This window comes from Podarcis muralis, chromosome 7, assembly GCF_964188315.1.
Source record: "Podarcis muralis chromosome 7, rPodMur119.hap1.1, whole genome shotgun sequence".
Classification (NCBI taxonomy): Eukaryota; Metazoa; Chordata; class Lepidosauria; order Squamata; family Lacertidae; genus Podarcis; species Podarcis muralis.
In genome coordinates this window covers 67,367,947-67,382,634 of record NC_135661.1, presented here as the reverse complement: position 1 = coordinate 67,382,634, position 14,688 = coordinate 67,367,947, and the positions used below count along the sequence as shown (strand labels likewise).

The following is a 14,688-nucleotide window of genomic DNA, read 5'->3' as shown; positions in this document are numbered from 1 at the left end:
CACCTGATTCCACGGATGGAAGATGTTGGGAATGTCCACTTGGAAATCCCTTCCTGTAAAGAGACCCAAAAGGTGAAAGAAACATACAAATGCCCTGAGTAGGGAAATACAGGAAATTGAGACACACACCCGGAGGGATAAACAGCCATGAAGATTTATAACGCATAAAGACTGGAAATCTAAATAGAATGAAAGCAATTACATGAACTTTTGTTACTTTTTATTAAAAAATTTTGTGTTTGTATTTTTTTGTAATTATAAGGGTTTTTTAAAAGTTCTATTTTAAATTGTTGTAACTTGTTTTGCAACCTTAGGGTGAAGGGCGGGTAATAAATTTTTAAAAAAATTAAATCAGAAAAAATACTGACCCAGGACACCATTCTGGACCTACCTCTTCTGGAGAGCCAATGTGGCTCAGCGTCACCGATTTCTGCCCTTCTTGACTGCAGACACTGAGCTGAGATGGCTGCAACACTCTGGCCAACTCCAGAATCAAGACCTGTTGGAACAGGTGGCGAGTTAGATTGCTAGTTAACTTACATGCCGCTTCTTATTTCAGCAAAAATCTCAAAGCGGCTGACATATGTCATAGTGAGCATAGACTTAAGAGAAGACTGCACACATAACCTCTCTGCTAGTTGCTCTTTGATCTGCACTGCTTGCCCATTTGCTACGGGACCAGTCTCCAGGTGTTACTATTAGTATATGAGGCCCTCAACGGCTTGAGACCAGTCTACCTGCAGGATCGCCTTAACCCCACATGTGCCCATTTGACTGCTTTGATCTGCAGAACTGTCACTGAAATGAGCACAGTGAAGGTGCCTGCCTGATGGGAGGAAGTTCCAAAATCTGGGTGCTTCCTTACAAATATGGAATGAGTATTATGTGGTACCTGCAACAGTGTTGGTTCATCAGGGCAGCCAAGGCTGACTCAGTCCTGTGGTCAGGTGTGAGCACAGCTAACTGGCTGTTTCATCTTATGGGATATAGTGATGATATTCTCAGATGTGGTGCCTGGGTCTACAACTGGAGGCCAGAAGGAAAAGGTGTGTGGGGTGTGTGGGTGTGTTTGTGTTCATACACACCATACATTTGCAGCATATCTCCCCACCCTGCCAAGAATCATGGGAGCTGCAGTTTGCGAAGGTTGCTGGGAATTATAGCTCAGTGAGGGGTGAACTACAGTTCCCAGAACTTTGGGAGAAAAATGCGCTGCAAATGTATGGTGTGTATGCAGCCTGTTGTGTGTCGAGATTATAAATGACTGCAGAGGAAAAATGGCTTGAGAAAGGTAGCTCGGCATGTTCCAGAGTTTCTTGGTGCAAGCTGAGAGGGCTGCATTGGTGTTGCTCCAGGATCAGTTTTTGCACGGCAAAAAATCAACCTGCAATGTTTTGCAAGCCGCCAATCTGCAAGGTAAACAGGCCCCTGTCTCAAGGAAACTACAATCCAAATTTCCACAATGGAGGGAGATGAGAGAAGGAAGGGTTGGGAGAGACTAAAGTTCACAAATTTGAGCAGAAGTAGATAATTTGGCTTTGTTTCACTTAGAGGTAAGAACTAGGAGTTATCCCAAAGGCTTCTCCCAAGGAGAAGATTTGCGGAGGGGAATTAAAGGGAGAGAGAAGCATCTGCACAATTTTATCTTGCCCCGCAAATCTGTCAGCACATGAATTTCACACAAACAGAGAGAGGGTGGGGGGGAGAGAGAGACTGTCCAATCCTCTCTCCAACCCAGCTATGCAAAGCTTGCCCTGAATTTTATATAGCTTAAGGGAGGAAATATGAAAGAGCACCTTAGGCAAGAAAGGCTTTGCTACAACAGAAGAGGAAATTTCCTAAGAATCTCATTCTGCAACTCTGCTGAAACTGACAGATGAGCAAGGCAAAGTTTTGTATGCATAAGGTCACAGCACTGATATGGCCATCAAAATGCCATTTCGTCCAGATTCAAACTTTCTGGGCAAAATCGGATAAATTAAAAAAGCCTCTTGCTGATGGCCAGCTTGCAATTTCTGAACGACTCGTTTACAATGTTAAGTCACTATTTTAGAAGCACCCAATATCTCAGGCAAAAGGGCTGGAAAACCCTCTAAGACCTTGGAGAGTTGCAGAACAGAAAATCATGGGGGAAATGGTTTGATGCCATGTATATGACCTTTTATGCAGACTGGACTATGCCACTTCAGACAGCAGGTTGGGCATAGCCTTTTTGATGGCTACCCCATACAAAAATGAAACAGAACACACCCTCCATAAACAAAGAACTAGCATATTAGTTATGCTAGCTCACGCCTCATCTTGATGTGCTCATTTTCTAAGCCACAGTTTGAAATGGCAAAGTCCATTTTACCCCCGGAGTGCTCTGCCACCCCCAGAACCACTTGATTCTGCTGCTACTGCCTCTAGTAGGATGGAAAGCAACAGATGCCACAGTAGTGTAGCAAAGGAGCAGGCAGGAGGAAAAGCTGGTAGTTCAGTAGCGGTTTTGCCAATGCACCAACGTTCATTGCCTCCTTACCAGACACTCCTCTGTGGAGACAAAGGGCTGGCAGGAATCCATCAAGAAGCCCAGCCAGAAATCAACCAGCTCCTGTTTAGGTGACCAGGTGTCGGGGACAGTGTTGAAATGACTATAGATTACATAAGTCTCCTTGATAGATGTCAAGAACCTGAACCAATAATTGGGCAGGGGGCAGAAGAGAACAGAGTTAAAAAAGAGAAAGAAGCACACACTTCATACAGACCCACACAGTCTGCAAAGGATGAAGTAAGTTAAAGTTTCCATCCGATGCAAGTGGTCTGTGTCACGTATTATTATTATTTCCTACATTTATAGACTACCTTTTCAGTCAAGGCAGTGTACATGGTTCTTCCCTTCCTCGTTTAATCGCCACAACAACCCTGACTGGTCCAAGGTAAGCCAGTGAGTTCCATGGCTGAGCAGAGGTTCAAAATCTGTTGTCCCACCACACTGAACAAGGAGGAAATCACTTCCTCTTCAGAAACCTGCCCTCTCCCAGCACCCACTTCGAGACTCACATCTCCCGATGGGTTGTCAGCTAGTTAGTCTTCCATGCGCCCCCACCCCGTTCCCACGAGGACACAAAGTTCCCACCACGCACCAAACTGGAGCGTTGAGCTTGTAAAGTTTCTCCGAGGCCTGGATGATTTTGTCCAAGTCGCCGGTCAGGATACTGGCGCCCAGGTAAAAACCCACATCCCAGTAATGTTGCATCTTTTCCAAGCATCCCTTCCTGCCCAGGACACAGCTCACCTTCATACCTAAGGAAGGAAGGAAGGACCAGAAGCAAGGGAGATTTTTCTAAACTGCAACAGGTATGTTTCAGGGTGGGGGGAGGGGGAGGGCAGTGGCAGGGATTTCTGAGGGGAATTTGCAAAATGGTCATGACGTTCTGGCTAAACCAGGGGTTACCATTCTATTGGCTAAAACATAACACATATTTCAAGCCTCATTTCAGCAGGGAGAAGAGGCAGAGGGAAAGGGGCCCTGAAAGCATCTTACCACTTTGAACAGTCACAGCTTCCCACAAAGCATTCTGGGAAAGCACTACTCCCCACATGGAGCGACAATTCCCAGAGTTCCCTGGGAGTAGGGATTGGTTGTTTAACCACTCTGGGAATGGTAGCTCTGTGAGGGAAACAGGGCACTCCTAACACCTCTCAGCACCCTTAACAAACGACAGCTCCCAGGATTTTTTTTGGAGAAGCCACCACTGTTTAAAGTAGTACGATAACTGCATTAAATATATGGTGCAGATGGGTCGATAATTGCTCTTTTCATATGATCCCGCCCACCACCCAGCCAATATTCCCTATCACAAAACATTCATTGAATTAGACACTTAACACTATCGCTTGGAAATGAATCAACCAGATTTTGTGTTTTTTTAGAGAGAGAGAGAGAGAGAGAGAGAGAGAGAGAGAGAGAGAGAGAAAATGAATAATAAAGAACACTGCCAATATCTTGGTTTTAGATCAGAACAATGATTCACACATCCGGCTACCCTTACGAGACGCAGGTGGGAACAAGCAGCCCCGCACCTAACTGCCGAAGTTGCATGGAGGTGTCGAACTTGTGTCCAGCAGCGATGAGGAAGACAACGGAGTTAATCCCAGCATGGAGGCTCGGGTCTGTTAAAAAGGCCTTGTGATACCTGAGGAATCAGAAGCACAAGGAAATGACCTGAAAACTAACTAGGAAGGCTGCAATTCGGACTCAGCAAATAAGCCAAATGGGTGAAAAGAAAGAGAGGACAGGTTGCTTGCACCTTCAGTCACGTCTAGAAGTAGGAGTTTCACCTGGCCACCCTACCACCACCAAGCCATCCCATAAGCAATGAGCATTTAAAAGAGATTTCCACGCCTGCAGCCATAGTTTAAAGCAGAAGTGCAAGTTCAGCCAAGATCCCTTTCCATTCCTCACCAGTAAAAGGCCTGGTCTCTCTTTTCGGCATCAGTGAAGCCAGAATCAATGAACATGTCCTTATAGATGCGGCCGCACATGCAGTACAGGTCAGGCGCTGCCCGTTCAGGCTTCTCCACCAGGGGCAGGATAACAGAGAGAGCCTTCTCCCGATCGCCAGGCTGGTTCCGCCTGCAAATGCATATCACACACAGCGTCAGAAGGCCCAATGCTGGGGCAAGAGCAGCCATGGTGCAGGAAGAACACCATCTTTGCCCACCTGCTACTGTGTTAGGACCTTAGTGTTGGGATCCACAGGGATGCCCATCACTGAGGAGGGCTGATGGCCCAAGCAAGGGGAGATCAGAATTTCCTGGTTACGAAGGCACAAAGACTTTGGAGTCCAAGGTATGGGTTTAGCACCATGCTGCAGAGGCCAAACATCCAGGTTGTCTCAGCATAGTCATTGACTAGAGACCCTGCCCACTGGGTGCTGCCTTCTGGGTACTTAAAGGGCCACTGTCTTCTGCTACATCCATTGGTCCCATCAAGATAATGGGCGTTCCAGCTGTGGGGATCCCTCCTCCATGCCCTCTGGATTCGCTGAGGAGTCTGCAAACCAGCCATGAGAGTCCATTGGCAGAGGTGTGTCCTCAGGGCTCAGGGGAAGCTCTGGCATCTGCAGACACCCATGGGATAGACCAGGGAGTGGATCCATCTCCTCTTCAGAGCTCCCGTTGCCAGAAGACACCTCTTAAGTGTACCAATGTCCGTGGGCATCAGGGAAGCAGAGGGTAGGGAGGCCTAACAGGGCTGAGAACTGAGGCCCATCCTTACCTGACAATGTTCCTCACCTGTCAAGGGCAAAGGCATAGTGAAAGCAGATGTTGTGCTGCTCGGCGACATTGCAAGTCGGCAGTGCCTGTAAGGTCTCCACTAGGGTGATGATGCCATTACAATCCTGAAGAAGACAAAGTGAAGCCGCAATAGGCAGACGCGCACACACAGCCTTCAACTAAACCCAAACTCAGTTCAGCCCCAAATACACATGGCTTCTACTCTAGGAACCTGCCATGAAACACCACAGACCAGGATGTGTAAGGGGGGGGGGGATGTTCAGGTGCTCAGTGGTGGGGCATCTATCCATGGGTGTTGAATGCCAGCATGGCACTGATGCGCATTGCTGGTGTTGACCACTGCAATGGAAGTACTGGGTTGGCGGGGGTCAAGTCTGCCCTGGGGAACAGACGTCAAAACATTCTGCTTGCTGCCACTGACGGCATTTGGGCTGCATTCATGCACATTAACTGGCCACGGCATGAGAGTCGAGGGGCCCCGTGGATCAGCTCACCTGTGCGTCACGGTAGGACAAAATAAAGTTCATGACAATATCAAGGCTGAGGCATTCGACACTGTCCAGTCGCTGCTGGATACTGGTCAGCTCACGGCTCAGCTGCTCCCCGCTGTACCTTTCGCGAGCCCTGCGGATGTCCCTTCGGATCATCTCCCGAAAGTAGCCGCTGGAGAAAACAAGAAGCTTTCATTTACTCTGAGGAAAGGATAGTGCCCCTTGGCTTACCCCAAGGGGGAAGGCACGTTTACCCAGGGCCAGTGCTATATATATCAGAAGTGGGGGATCTGGGGGCCAAATGCAGCCCCCGAGGCCTCTCCCTCTGGCCCTCAAAACTCTCCCCAGGTCATGCCCCTCACTGGCCCTTCTCCACAGAGCACATGTTTTTGCCTAGCTGAAAAGCCGTCCTTGCTCTCTCTAATCACACCTCCTGCTTATCTGGGTGGAGAACAGAGGCTGGTGTTTGTGTGCATGTAGAAACTGCCTTCTGTATAAAGGTAATATTTACATACATTGCTCCACCCACTTTTGCCTCTGGCCCCACCCACCACTGGTATGTGGCATCCAGAATGTTGCCTTGAAGGGAATGCAGTTCTGGGGTTGGAAAGGGCTCCCCATCCCCACTATATACTAACAGGAAACTCATTCTCACAGTGTCCTTTCCATGCAGCCAAAACAGGACCATCTATGCACAAGAGGGAGGCATCAGTAGGCTTGAGGTATCCCCAAAACCTTTAGCGGGGGGGATGGCCTAAGCGGTGGAGGTGGGAGGAGGACCCAAAACAGCCCAGTGTGGACTGACTGTGCTCAACAGCCACTGAATGTTGCACTTCTACTGGGGGAGGTGGAAATGAAATGGAGTATCCTGGGAAAGAGCATGACTGGCTAGAACCCTGAGCGGTCCCACTTGACTTCCATGTCTATCCCCATTGCTCAGACAGAACAGCTTTGACACCTAAGACTTTCTTCCATACATAGGGCTAATGTGTGGAGGGTATTTTTAAATTTTATTTGAGCTAATTTATATGCTGCTTAATTGTTGGAATTTTTAAGCGGTATCCCTTTTTTTTGAGAGAGAGAAAATGGGTAAAATCTATGAAAACAGTATCATTAAAAGCAGGGAGCAGACAGTGGGATCGTGCCTCCTTGCCCTGCTCCCGACACTGCACTGTGAGCCAGCCTGCCAACTTTTGCCCATGGGCCTTGGATGTCTGCAAAGGGATGCCTATCTATAGGACGCAGGGCTGCCTGGTGTTAGTAATAATTATTATTTTTTTAATTACCCACCCTTCAAGCTAAGGTCCCAGGGCAGCTTACAGATTTAGAACACAAGATTAAAAACCACTTAAAACAGACTGCCACTGGTAACAGTGTGCTCAATTGTGATGCAATCGCAGAGGCCCACCACAGCTTCCTGCAGAGGAAAGTTCTGGAAACAGGAGGAAGGACCCATTTATTCTGGTTTTCAGCAGAACGGGAAAACACACTGCTATTCTAGGTTACTTTCCTAAGATGAAAGGCTCCCCAAATGAGATGGCACTTCTGCTTCTTTAAGTCCAGCAACCTGCAGGCCAGCTAGGGCCCCAGGAGCCTCTTCATCCAACTCAGAGAATCCCTTTCTTTCCCACCTGCAGCAATTAGCAATTTGGGCCAATTAGAGGCTTTTTTTCCAAGTCTGAGAGCCGCAGCTGAGGAACAGAAAAGTTAACACTTCCCTTTCCATGCACTATGAGACACACACTCAAAATCACTCAGATTTTTCAAGATTTAATTGCTCCCACAGAGGAAGTTTCTTGATCTGGCAGGTTGCAGCTGGGGGTGGGAGGGTTAATCCTCTGCTCCCCATTCACCCATGATCTTTTCCCCCACCCCAAACCTGCTGCATGACATTCAGGAGCTTGAAAACAGCCTCCTCTGAATGCCAATGGAAGGTTGTTTTCAAGTCTAATTGCTGTGTGGCTCTTTGTGGGAATTGTAGCTGCTGGGCAGGGAAGCACTAACTGCAATCTCTATGATGATCATTTCCCCCTCTTGAAATTAGGCTTGGGGGAAACGCTTTCCCCTCACCCCCCCAAGTCTACCAGCTTACTGGGAGGGAGTGTACACAGTGTATTTAAGTTCTGGGGATGAGAAATGCTGTCTCCCTGCGCCATTCATTCTGGAACACAGGAAACTGCCATGTGTTTTTGCTCTGTTTCCGCGTGCTAGACCAGATGATCCAGCAAGCATTTTTTCTTATGTTAAGAAAACCATCCAGGGCTTGGAGATTTATAAGTGCATGGAATACCACAGAGGAACAGCATCTCCCTGCATCAGCTATTGGCCTGGCTGCCACCCCCCACACCCACTCACTTAAGTCTTGCATGACACTGTGCGGCTGCCCTGTCCTCAGCTGCTCCTCTGCTGCAACTTCCTGTTTTCCTTCGGAAGCTCAACAGACCAACTCACAGCTACCCTTGAACAAGAACCTTTTTTGTCCGGTATTTCTCCATTCGCCAGCTCAGCATGCTACACCTCGGCCATCAAGATGTGCGGCATTTCTGTAATTATATCCCCTGCAGGGTAATGGTTACCACCTCACCTAGATCATTCATAAAACCAGGTCTGTCTCCAGAAGAGCTAGTTCTCACCCAGCCATGCAATTTCACTGGATAGATTGTTAAACCACCCTGGGAAACTGTAGGATTGTGAGAGGAATAGAGGGTCTCCTATCAACTCTCGACACCTTTCACAAGCTAGAGTTCCCAGGATTATTTGAGGGAATCTATGACTGTTTGAAGTGGCATTATTTTTTGATGAAAAGGGAGAAAAATATATACAGTCATACCTCGGGATAAATACGCTTCAGGTTGAGCGCCTTCAGGTTGCGCTTCGCAGCGACCCAGAAGTAACGGAGCACGTTACTTCCGGGTTTCGCTGCTCGCGCATGCGCAGACGGTCAAAATGATGTCACGCGCATACACGGAAGCGGCGAAACGCGACCCGCACAAGCGCAGACACGCTGTCGCATCTTACGTTATGTTCAGGATGCGAACGGGGCTCCAGAACAGATCCCGTTCGCATCCTGAGGTACCACTGTAAAGTGGAATGCGACAGCCTTAAATCTAAGGAGAGGATGTGGCCAGAGTTCAACAGGTTCAAGCACCCGCTCTTATTGAGCAATAGGCTTTCCCTCTTTCTTGGGGCTGCCCTTGCTTCCCCAAAGGTAGTGTGTCAGAATCTTTCCCCTTAACTCGCTGGAAGGCCCTCTTTCCTGATACTCTAACTTGAACTCAGTGAAATGCTGCACTTGATTCTGCTGCCCCTCCCGGGATTCTTGAGAAGTGCTGTGAGTTACAAGCCGTCCTCAGCGATTCTAAGAATCTGCCCCAGCTATGATTAGGGCACCGATAACAGAATGCAGAGGATCAAGACGGCCCTGGTATCTTCTTACGGAATCTCGAACATCTCAGTTTTGCAGTAAAAAAGAAAGCACAGCTTACATGGTTACTAAGAAAACTATGAAGACACACAGGGCCCATCAAGAAATCATAGCCCAGTGCTTTGCACGCGGAAAGTCCCAAGTCCAAGCCCCGGCATCCCTAAGTACGGCTGAGAAATGCCCCCTGGAGAGCCACTGCCAGTCACTGCTAACAATACTCAGCTAGAGGAACCAATTGTCTGACTTGGTGTGAGGCAGCTTCCCGTGTAAGGCAATGGGCGAGTCCAGCAAGCACCCCACCAAGATAACGCATAAGCTAGGCCTGAATGCTGCGCCCTTTTTGCTACGGCAAAAACCTGTGACAATGTGTGGAGCAGGCTGTAGAATTTTACTGTTAATCTGGAAGTTATCATGCCAGATGACCCAACTGCTAAAACAACCCCCCCAAAATACCTTTGGACAGAAATACGAATAAGCTGGGATACTCTCTCGAGATCTTGTGGGACCGCTTGAGTTCCCACGCAACCATCTGCAGGCTTCCAGAGCCGCCACACCAAGAGGACCTTGGCTGGCAAGCAAGGCAGGGTGCTTAAAAGCTCTTTTCGCACCAGGAAAACCACGTTGCAGAAACTTGCACTCTCTCACACACACCTCCATACTCTACTACCTAGGCAAGACCACAGTGCAAGGACTTCTTCAGCCGGGCAAAAGCAGCTGCAGAGGGTGTGGAGGATGTCCAGTGAGGAGTGTGGTCCTGGGAGGGCACAACTAACTCCCGTTGCTGCGCTAGTTGAGTTCATGTATTGAAAGATGACCGGTGTGTGTGTGTTTTACCAGGTGTTGGTGGAGGTGCCCTCCAGCAGCCTTGCAAGCTGTGCCGTCAGGGGGGTGAAGAAGGCCTCCATGGTGAAGTTGTTAGGCTGGCAAAGCTCGCTCAGGCACATCACCGCATTTGGGTCGCAGCAGAAGACCTTGTTCTGGGCTGCCACCACGTAGGGGATTAAGGTATAGCTGCCGTTGCCATCCTAAAAGAGAGCCAGGTGAATTCATGCTATGATCCCTCCACACACCCAGTTCTAAAACACACATGGCACTATGAACATGTAAAAAACAAAACAAAACCCCGCACTGGCATCCTCCTGGAAGTTGAAGATTACATTATTCTTTTGTTTCCTTATTTGTTTTAAATCTTTCACGTGCCTTTTGGGGAAAGGAAGACTTATAGGCCTTCCACTTTACCTTCACTGGTTCTGGAGCCGAGTTCTGGGTTAAAATTAAACTATTAGCTGAGGTGGCAGAAAAGTAAGTGTTGCCACCTCCTCTCTAGGAACTGTTTCTATTCTGGGAAATCTGCTCAGATCAGCAAGATAAGGATCAAAGATATGTGGTCTGAAGGCACATGATGCAGAAACCGCACAAAGCTAAGCAGGTCTGGTCACTGCCTGGGTGGAAGATCACCTGGGAACCTTATGGATGCCACCCTGAGGCCCATTATGGAAGAAAAACAGGATACAAGGCAGGTGTGGGGAACCTCTGGCCTTCCAGATGTTGCTGAACTACAACTCCCATCATCCCTGGCCATTGCCCATGCTTGATGAAGCTGATGGGAGTTACAGTTCAGTAATGCAATGCAATAAAATAAGGAATGGGAAACCTGTGCCTCTCCAGATATTGACTCCAACTCCCATTTGCACCAGCCAGTATGGGCAATGAATGATGGGAGATGGAGTCCAACCACAACTGGAAAGCCACAGGTTCCCCATCTATGTAATAAATAAACAAACATAAGCATACCTATTAGAGGTAGTATGTATCCATTTTGTGGGTTGCAAAACTGTCCACCACATGAGTTTTGAGCAGTATTAGGGTGGGGGCAATTTCTCTAAGCAGCAAAGAAAAAGAGCATTTTTGGTTTCCAAAAATTGTGCCCAAAACTTGAACCAACATGGATAAGTTTTTTGGTGAACCTATATGGCAGGGCTGGGGAATCTTTGGCTCTCCAGATGTCGCTGGACTCCAACTCCCATCAGCCCCAACTGACATAGCCAGTGGTCCATCATCCCAGCTCTGCTTTATGGACTGAAAGGAGGCAGCGTACAAATGTAATGCTATTCTTCCAAATAGCAAATCCCTTTCTCTTCTTAGTTCAGTTCCCCCGCACTGGTGGGGTGATGGTGGTTGTTTTTGGAAAACATACTTGCTATTTCACTTTGCAAACTACCCAGTCTCCAACATATATTTTTTAAATTCAACCATAGGGATTTTGCCATGCGTGTTCCAAAAGCTGAAACAGCCAAGTTGGATAGATAATAAATCATGTGCAGTGCAACCTTATACACGTTTATGGAGAAGCCCCCACTGTGTTCTGTGAGGCTCACTGTGCTCAATTCCCAGAAACAGATAATGAGTCTCAAATGGTGCATGGTCAGAAAACCAAGTGGGACTTACTGAATTCTTCTGGAAGATCTCCTCCTAGAAAGGAGAAAGGCAAGAGGAGGTTATCATTAGCTGCTTGGTACCAAAGAGCCAAACTGGATTTACTCAAAGGCTGATTAAGACGGTGTACACACCATACTTTAAAACACATCTGAAGCACACATACATATCCCCAGTGTATTCTGCTAAAGTCTGCTGGGAATTACAATTGTACCTTGGTTTTCAAACAGCTTAGTTCTTGAATATTTTGGCTCCCAAACGCCGCAAACCCAGAAGTGACTGTTCCGGTTTGCGAACTATTTTTGGAAGCCAAATGTCCAATGGGGCTTCCGCAGCTTCCGATTGGCTGCAGCCAATCAGAAGCCGCACTTTGGTTTCTGAACATTTTGGAAGTCGAAAGGATTCCATTCGACTTCCAAGGTACGACCATATAACTCTCGGAGGGGGAAACTATAGTGGCATATAAAAGGCACCATATAAATGTAGTAATAAATACATTGAAAAAAATAAAAGCAGCTGTTAGGGACAATGTACAGAATACATGTAAGCTATTAAAACTTTCAGGAACTGCAGAGGTTCAAGCAAGGCTCAAGAGGTTCAAGGCTTTCAAATCCATAGACTTTCTGAAGAAGCACAAGAACTTCCTGCAGGCTTGTTTCCGGTGTGTTTCTGTATGATGCCATAGCAGGCCAGAAGCCTCCCTTGAACTTGGTTGCCTATCTTGAAAACCCGTGCCTGCAGGAAGTGAGGCAAGAAGGTCTTCTTCCAGTGACTTAATGCATCGCTTTCTCTGGAAGCCTCCTGGGCCTCAACGAATGGCACAGAGTCACGCTCCTAGAGTAGCTGTTTACCCATCACCAAGGAGGAGTGGAAATGCATCACCACAGATGAGGATACAAACCTCCATAAAAATGGCTTGCGCTAACTGATCCATATGAATGCAAATTTAGAAACCGTCACTAAAAGAAAGAAGATTCCACCTAAACATTAGGAAGAACTTCCTGACAGTAAGAGCTGTTCGACAGTGGAATTTGCTGCCAAGGAGTGTGGTGGAGTCTCCTTCTTTGGAGGTCTTTAAGCAGAGGCTTGACAACCATATGTCAGGAGTGCTCTGATGGTGTTTCCTGCTTGGCAGGGGGTTGGACTCGATGGCCCTTGTGGTCTATTCCAACTCTATGATTCTATGATTCTATGATTTAAGCATAAATGCAATTCGTTTCATGATAGTGGGGAAGATTGTGAGCAGGTGATCTGCTAAGTCTGCTGCCTGGGTGCTCAAAGCCCATTGGGGTGTTTTTTTAAAAAAACTGATGGAACAATGAATTTCCCTTTGCACAACAGGCTACATTCGAGCCGTGCAAAAGTCGAAGGCTTCTACAGACACACACACACGATATCCAGGCAAGCAAGAGGCATTATCATGATTCAAGGACCCATTCCAGCCAAACAAATGCAGTCGAGGAGGGCATGGGGCAAGACTTCTGAGGGGTGTGGTGAGGGAGGGCACGGTCTAGGGAACATAGCAAGGGCCAGATAGAGATGACTGGAGGGCCACATTTAGTCTCTGGGTCCGAGGTTTTCCACCCTTGTTCTGAAACCTAAAAAGACTCTGCTTATTATGGAGGTAAAGTGTCCTTCAATCACTAGGCAATACTGTCCAATTTAGCCTCTATTGACCCTTTATCTAATGTCCCACCAAAAATTAATCTCCAGCTTTGTTAATGTTAGGAACTTAGATGGTAGGTTATCTTTCTCCATATCTAGGATCCCACTCTTGGATGGCCGAAATTACACTTACTTGGATACAATACCCCTTAAATGTACCGGGGCTTACTTCTGAGTAGGCATGCATAAAGGTAAAGGGACCCCTGACCGTTAAGTCCAGTCGCGGATGACTCTAGGGTTGCGGCGCTCATCCTGCTTTACTGGCCAAGGGAGCCGGCGTTTGTCCGCAGACAGTTTTTCCGGGTCATGTGGCCAGCATGACTAAGCTGCTTCTGGCGAACCAGAGCAGCACACAGAAACGCTGTTTACCTTCCTGCTGGAGCGGTACCTATTTATCTACTTGCACTTTGACATGCTTTCGAACTGCTAAGTTGGCAGGAGCAGGGACCGAACAACGGGAGCTCACCCCGTCATGGGGATTCGAACCGCTGACCTTCTGATCGGCTAGCCCTAGGCATGCATAGGATCACACTATTAAGCCATTTATCATACTTGCATCAGGGGTGCATCACTTCTTCCCCTGATAGCTTCCATATGTGCTTAGAAGACTAAACATCAATCCTGATCTGGATGGGTTGCACGACTACACAGAATGAAGCTGGAGTGGTCTTCTGATACGCTAACGGAGAGGACAAGGGTTTGGTCACATGTAGGTAACAGTGAGATAATGAGCTCTCTACTGAAGCTGCTCTCTTGCCATGCTGCAGCCGTGCAATGTTTCCTTATCACATTAGATAGCTGTTAGTACAGAATCATGCAGAATAGCCACAAACTCATTAGAGCTTGCTGCTCCTACGCACAGGCAACCCCCCCAAAGGGGAATCCAAAGCAATTCTTGCAAGCGTCATCATGCATTCATATGTTGCACTGAGAACCAGTGTGGTGTAGTGGTTAAGAGAGGCAGACTCATAATCTGGTGAACCGGGTTCGTGTCTCTGCTCCTCCACATGCAGCTGCTGGGTGACCTTGGGCTAGTCACACTTCTCTGAAGTCTCTCAGCCCCACTCACCTCACAGAGTGTTTGTTGTGGGGGAGGAAGGGAAAGGAGAATGTTAGCCACTTTGAGACTCCTTAGGATAGTGATAAAGCGGGATATCAAATCCAAACTCTTCTTCTTCTTCTTCACATCATCTGTGTGAGATGATGCAGCTTTTCTACAATGTACTACCTTATGCAGTGCAGCATGGTGCCAAACCTGAAGAGGGACTTTTGCTCTAAATGGGTTGTAAGTGGGGTGGAAAATGTCAGGCCTGGATGCTGAACGCAACCCTCCAGGCTTCTCTGTCTGGCTACTGGGACTCTCCCCAGACCACACCCCTTATGGGCTCT

At 47.7% G+C, this 14,688-nt stretch overlaps 1 protein-coding gene across 1 annotated transcript in view; it reads right to left on the bottom strand.

Moving 5' to 3' along the window:
• Positions 1-14,688, bottom strand: part of MAP3K6 (mitogen-activated protein kinase kinase kinase 6) — a 45,790-nt gene that overhangs the window by 25,405 nt on the left and 5,697 nt on the right. Inside the window, exons 3-12 of the mRNA XM_028738676.2 lie at positions 11,647-11,670; positions 10,033-10,223; positions 5,778-5,946; positions 5,281-5,387; positions 4,448-4,618; positions 4,066-4,178; positions 3,126-3,285; positions 2,522-2,672; positions 392-499; positions 4-53 (exon numbers count right to left, since the gene is read on the bottom strand). Of these exons, the coding sequence (XP_028594509.2) occupies positions 4-53; positions 392-499; positions 2,522-2,672; positions 3,126-3,285; positions 4,066-4,178; positions 4,448-4,618; positions 5,281-5,387; positions 5,778-5,946; positions 10,033-10,223; positions 11,647-11,670 (1,244 nt within the window). The remainder of the gene's footprint in view (positions 1-3; positions 54-391; positions 500-2,521; positions 2,673-3,125; positions 3,286-4,065; positions 4,179-4,447; positions 4,619-5,280; positions 5,388-5,777; positions 5,947-10,032; positions 10,224-11,646; positions 11,671-14,688) is intronic.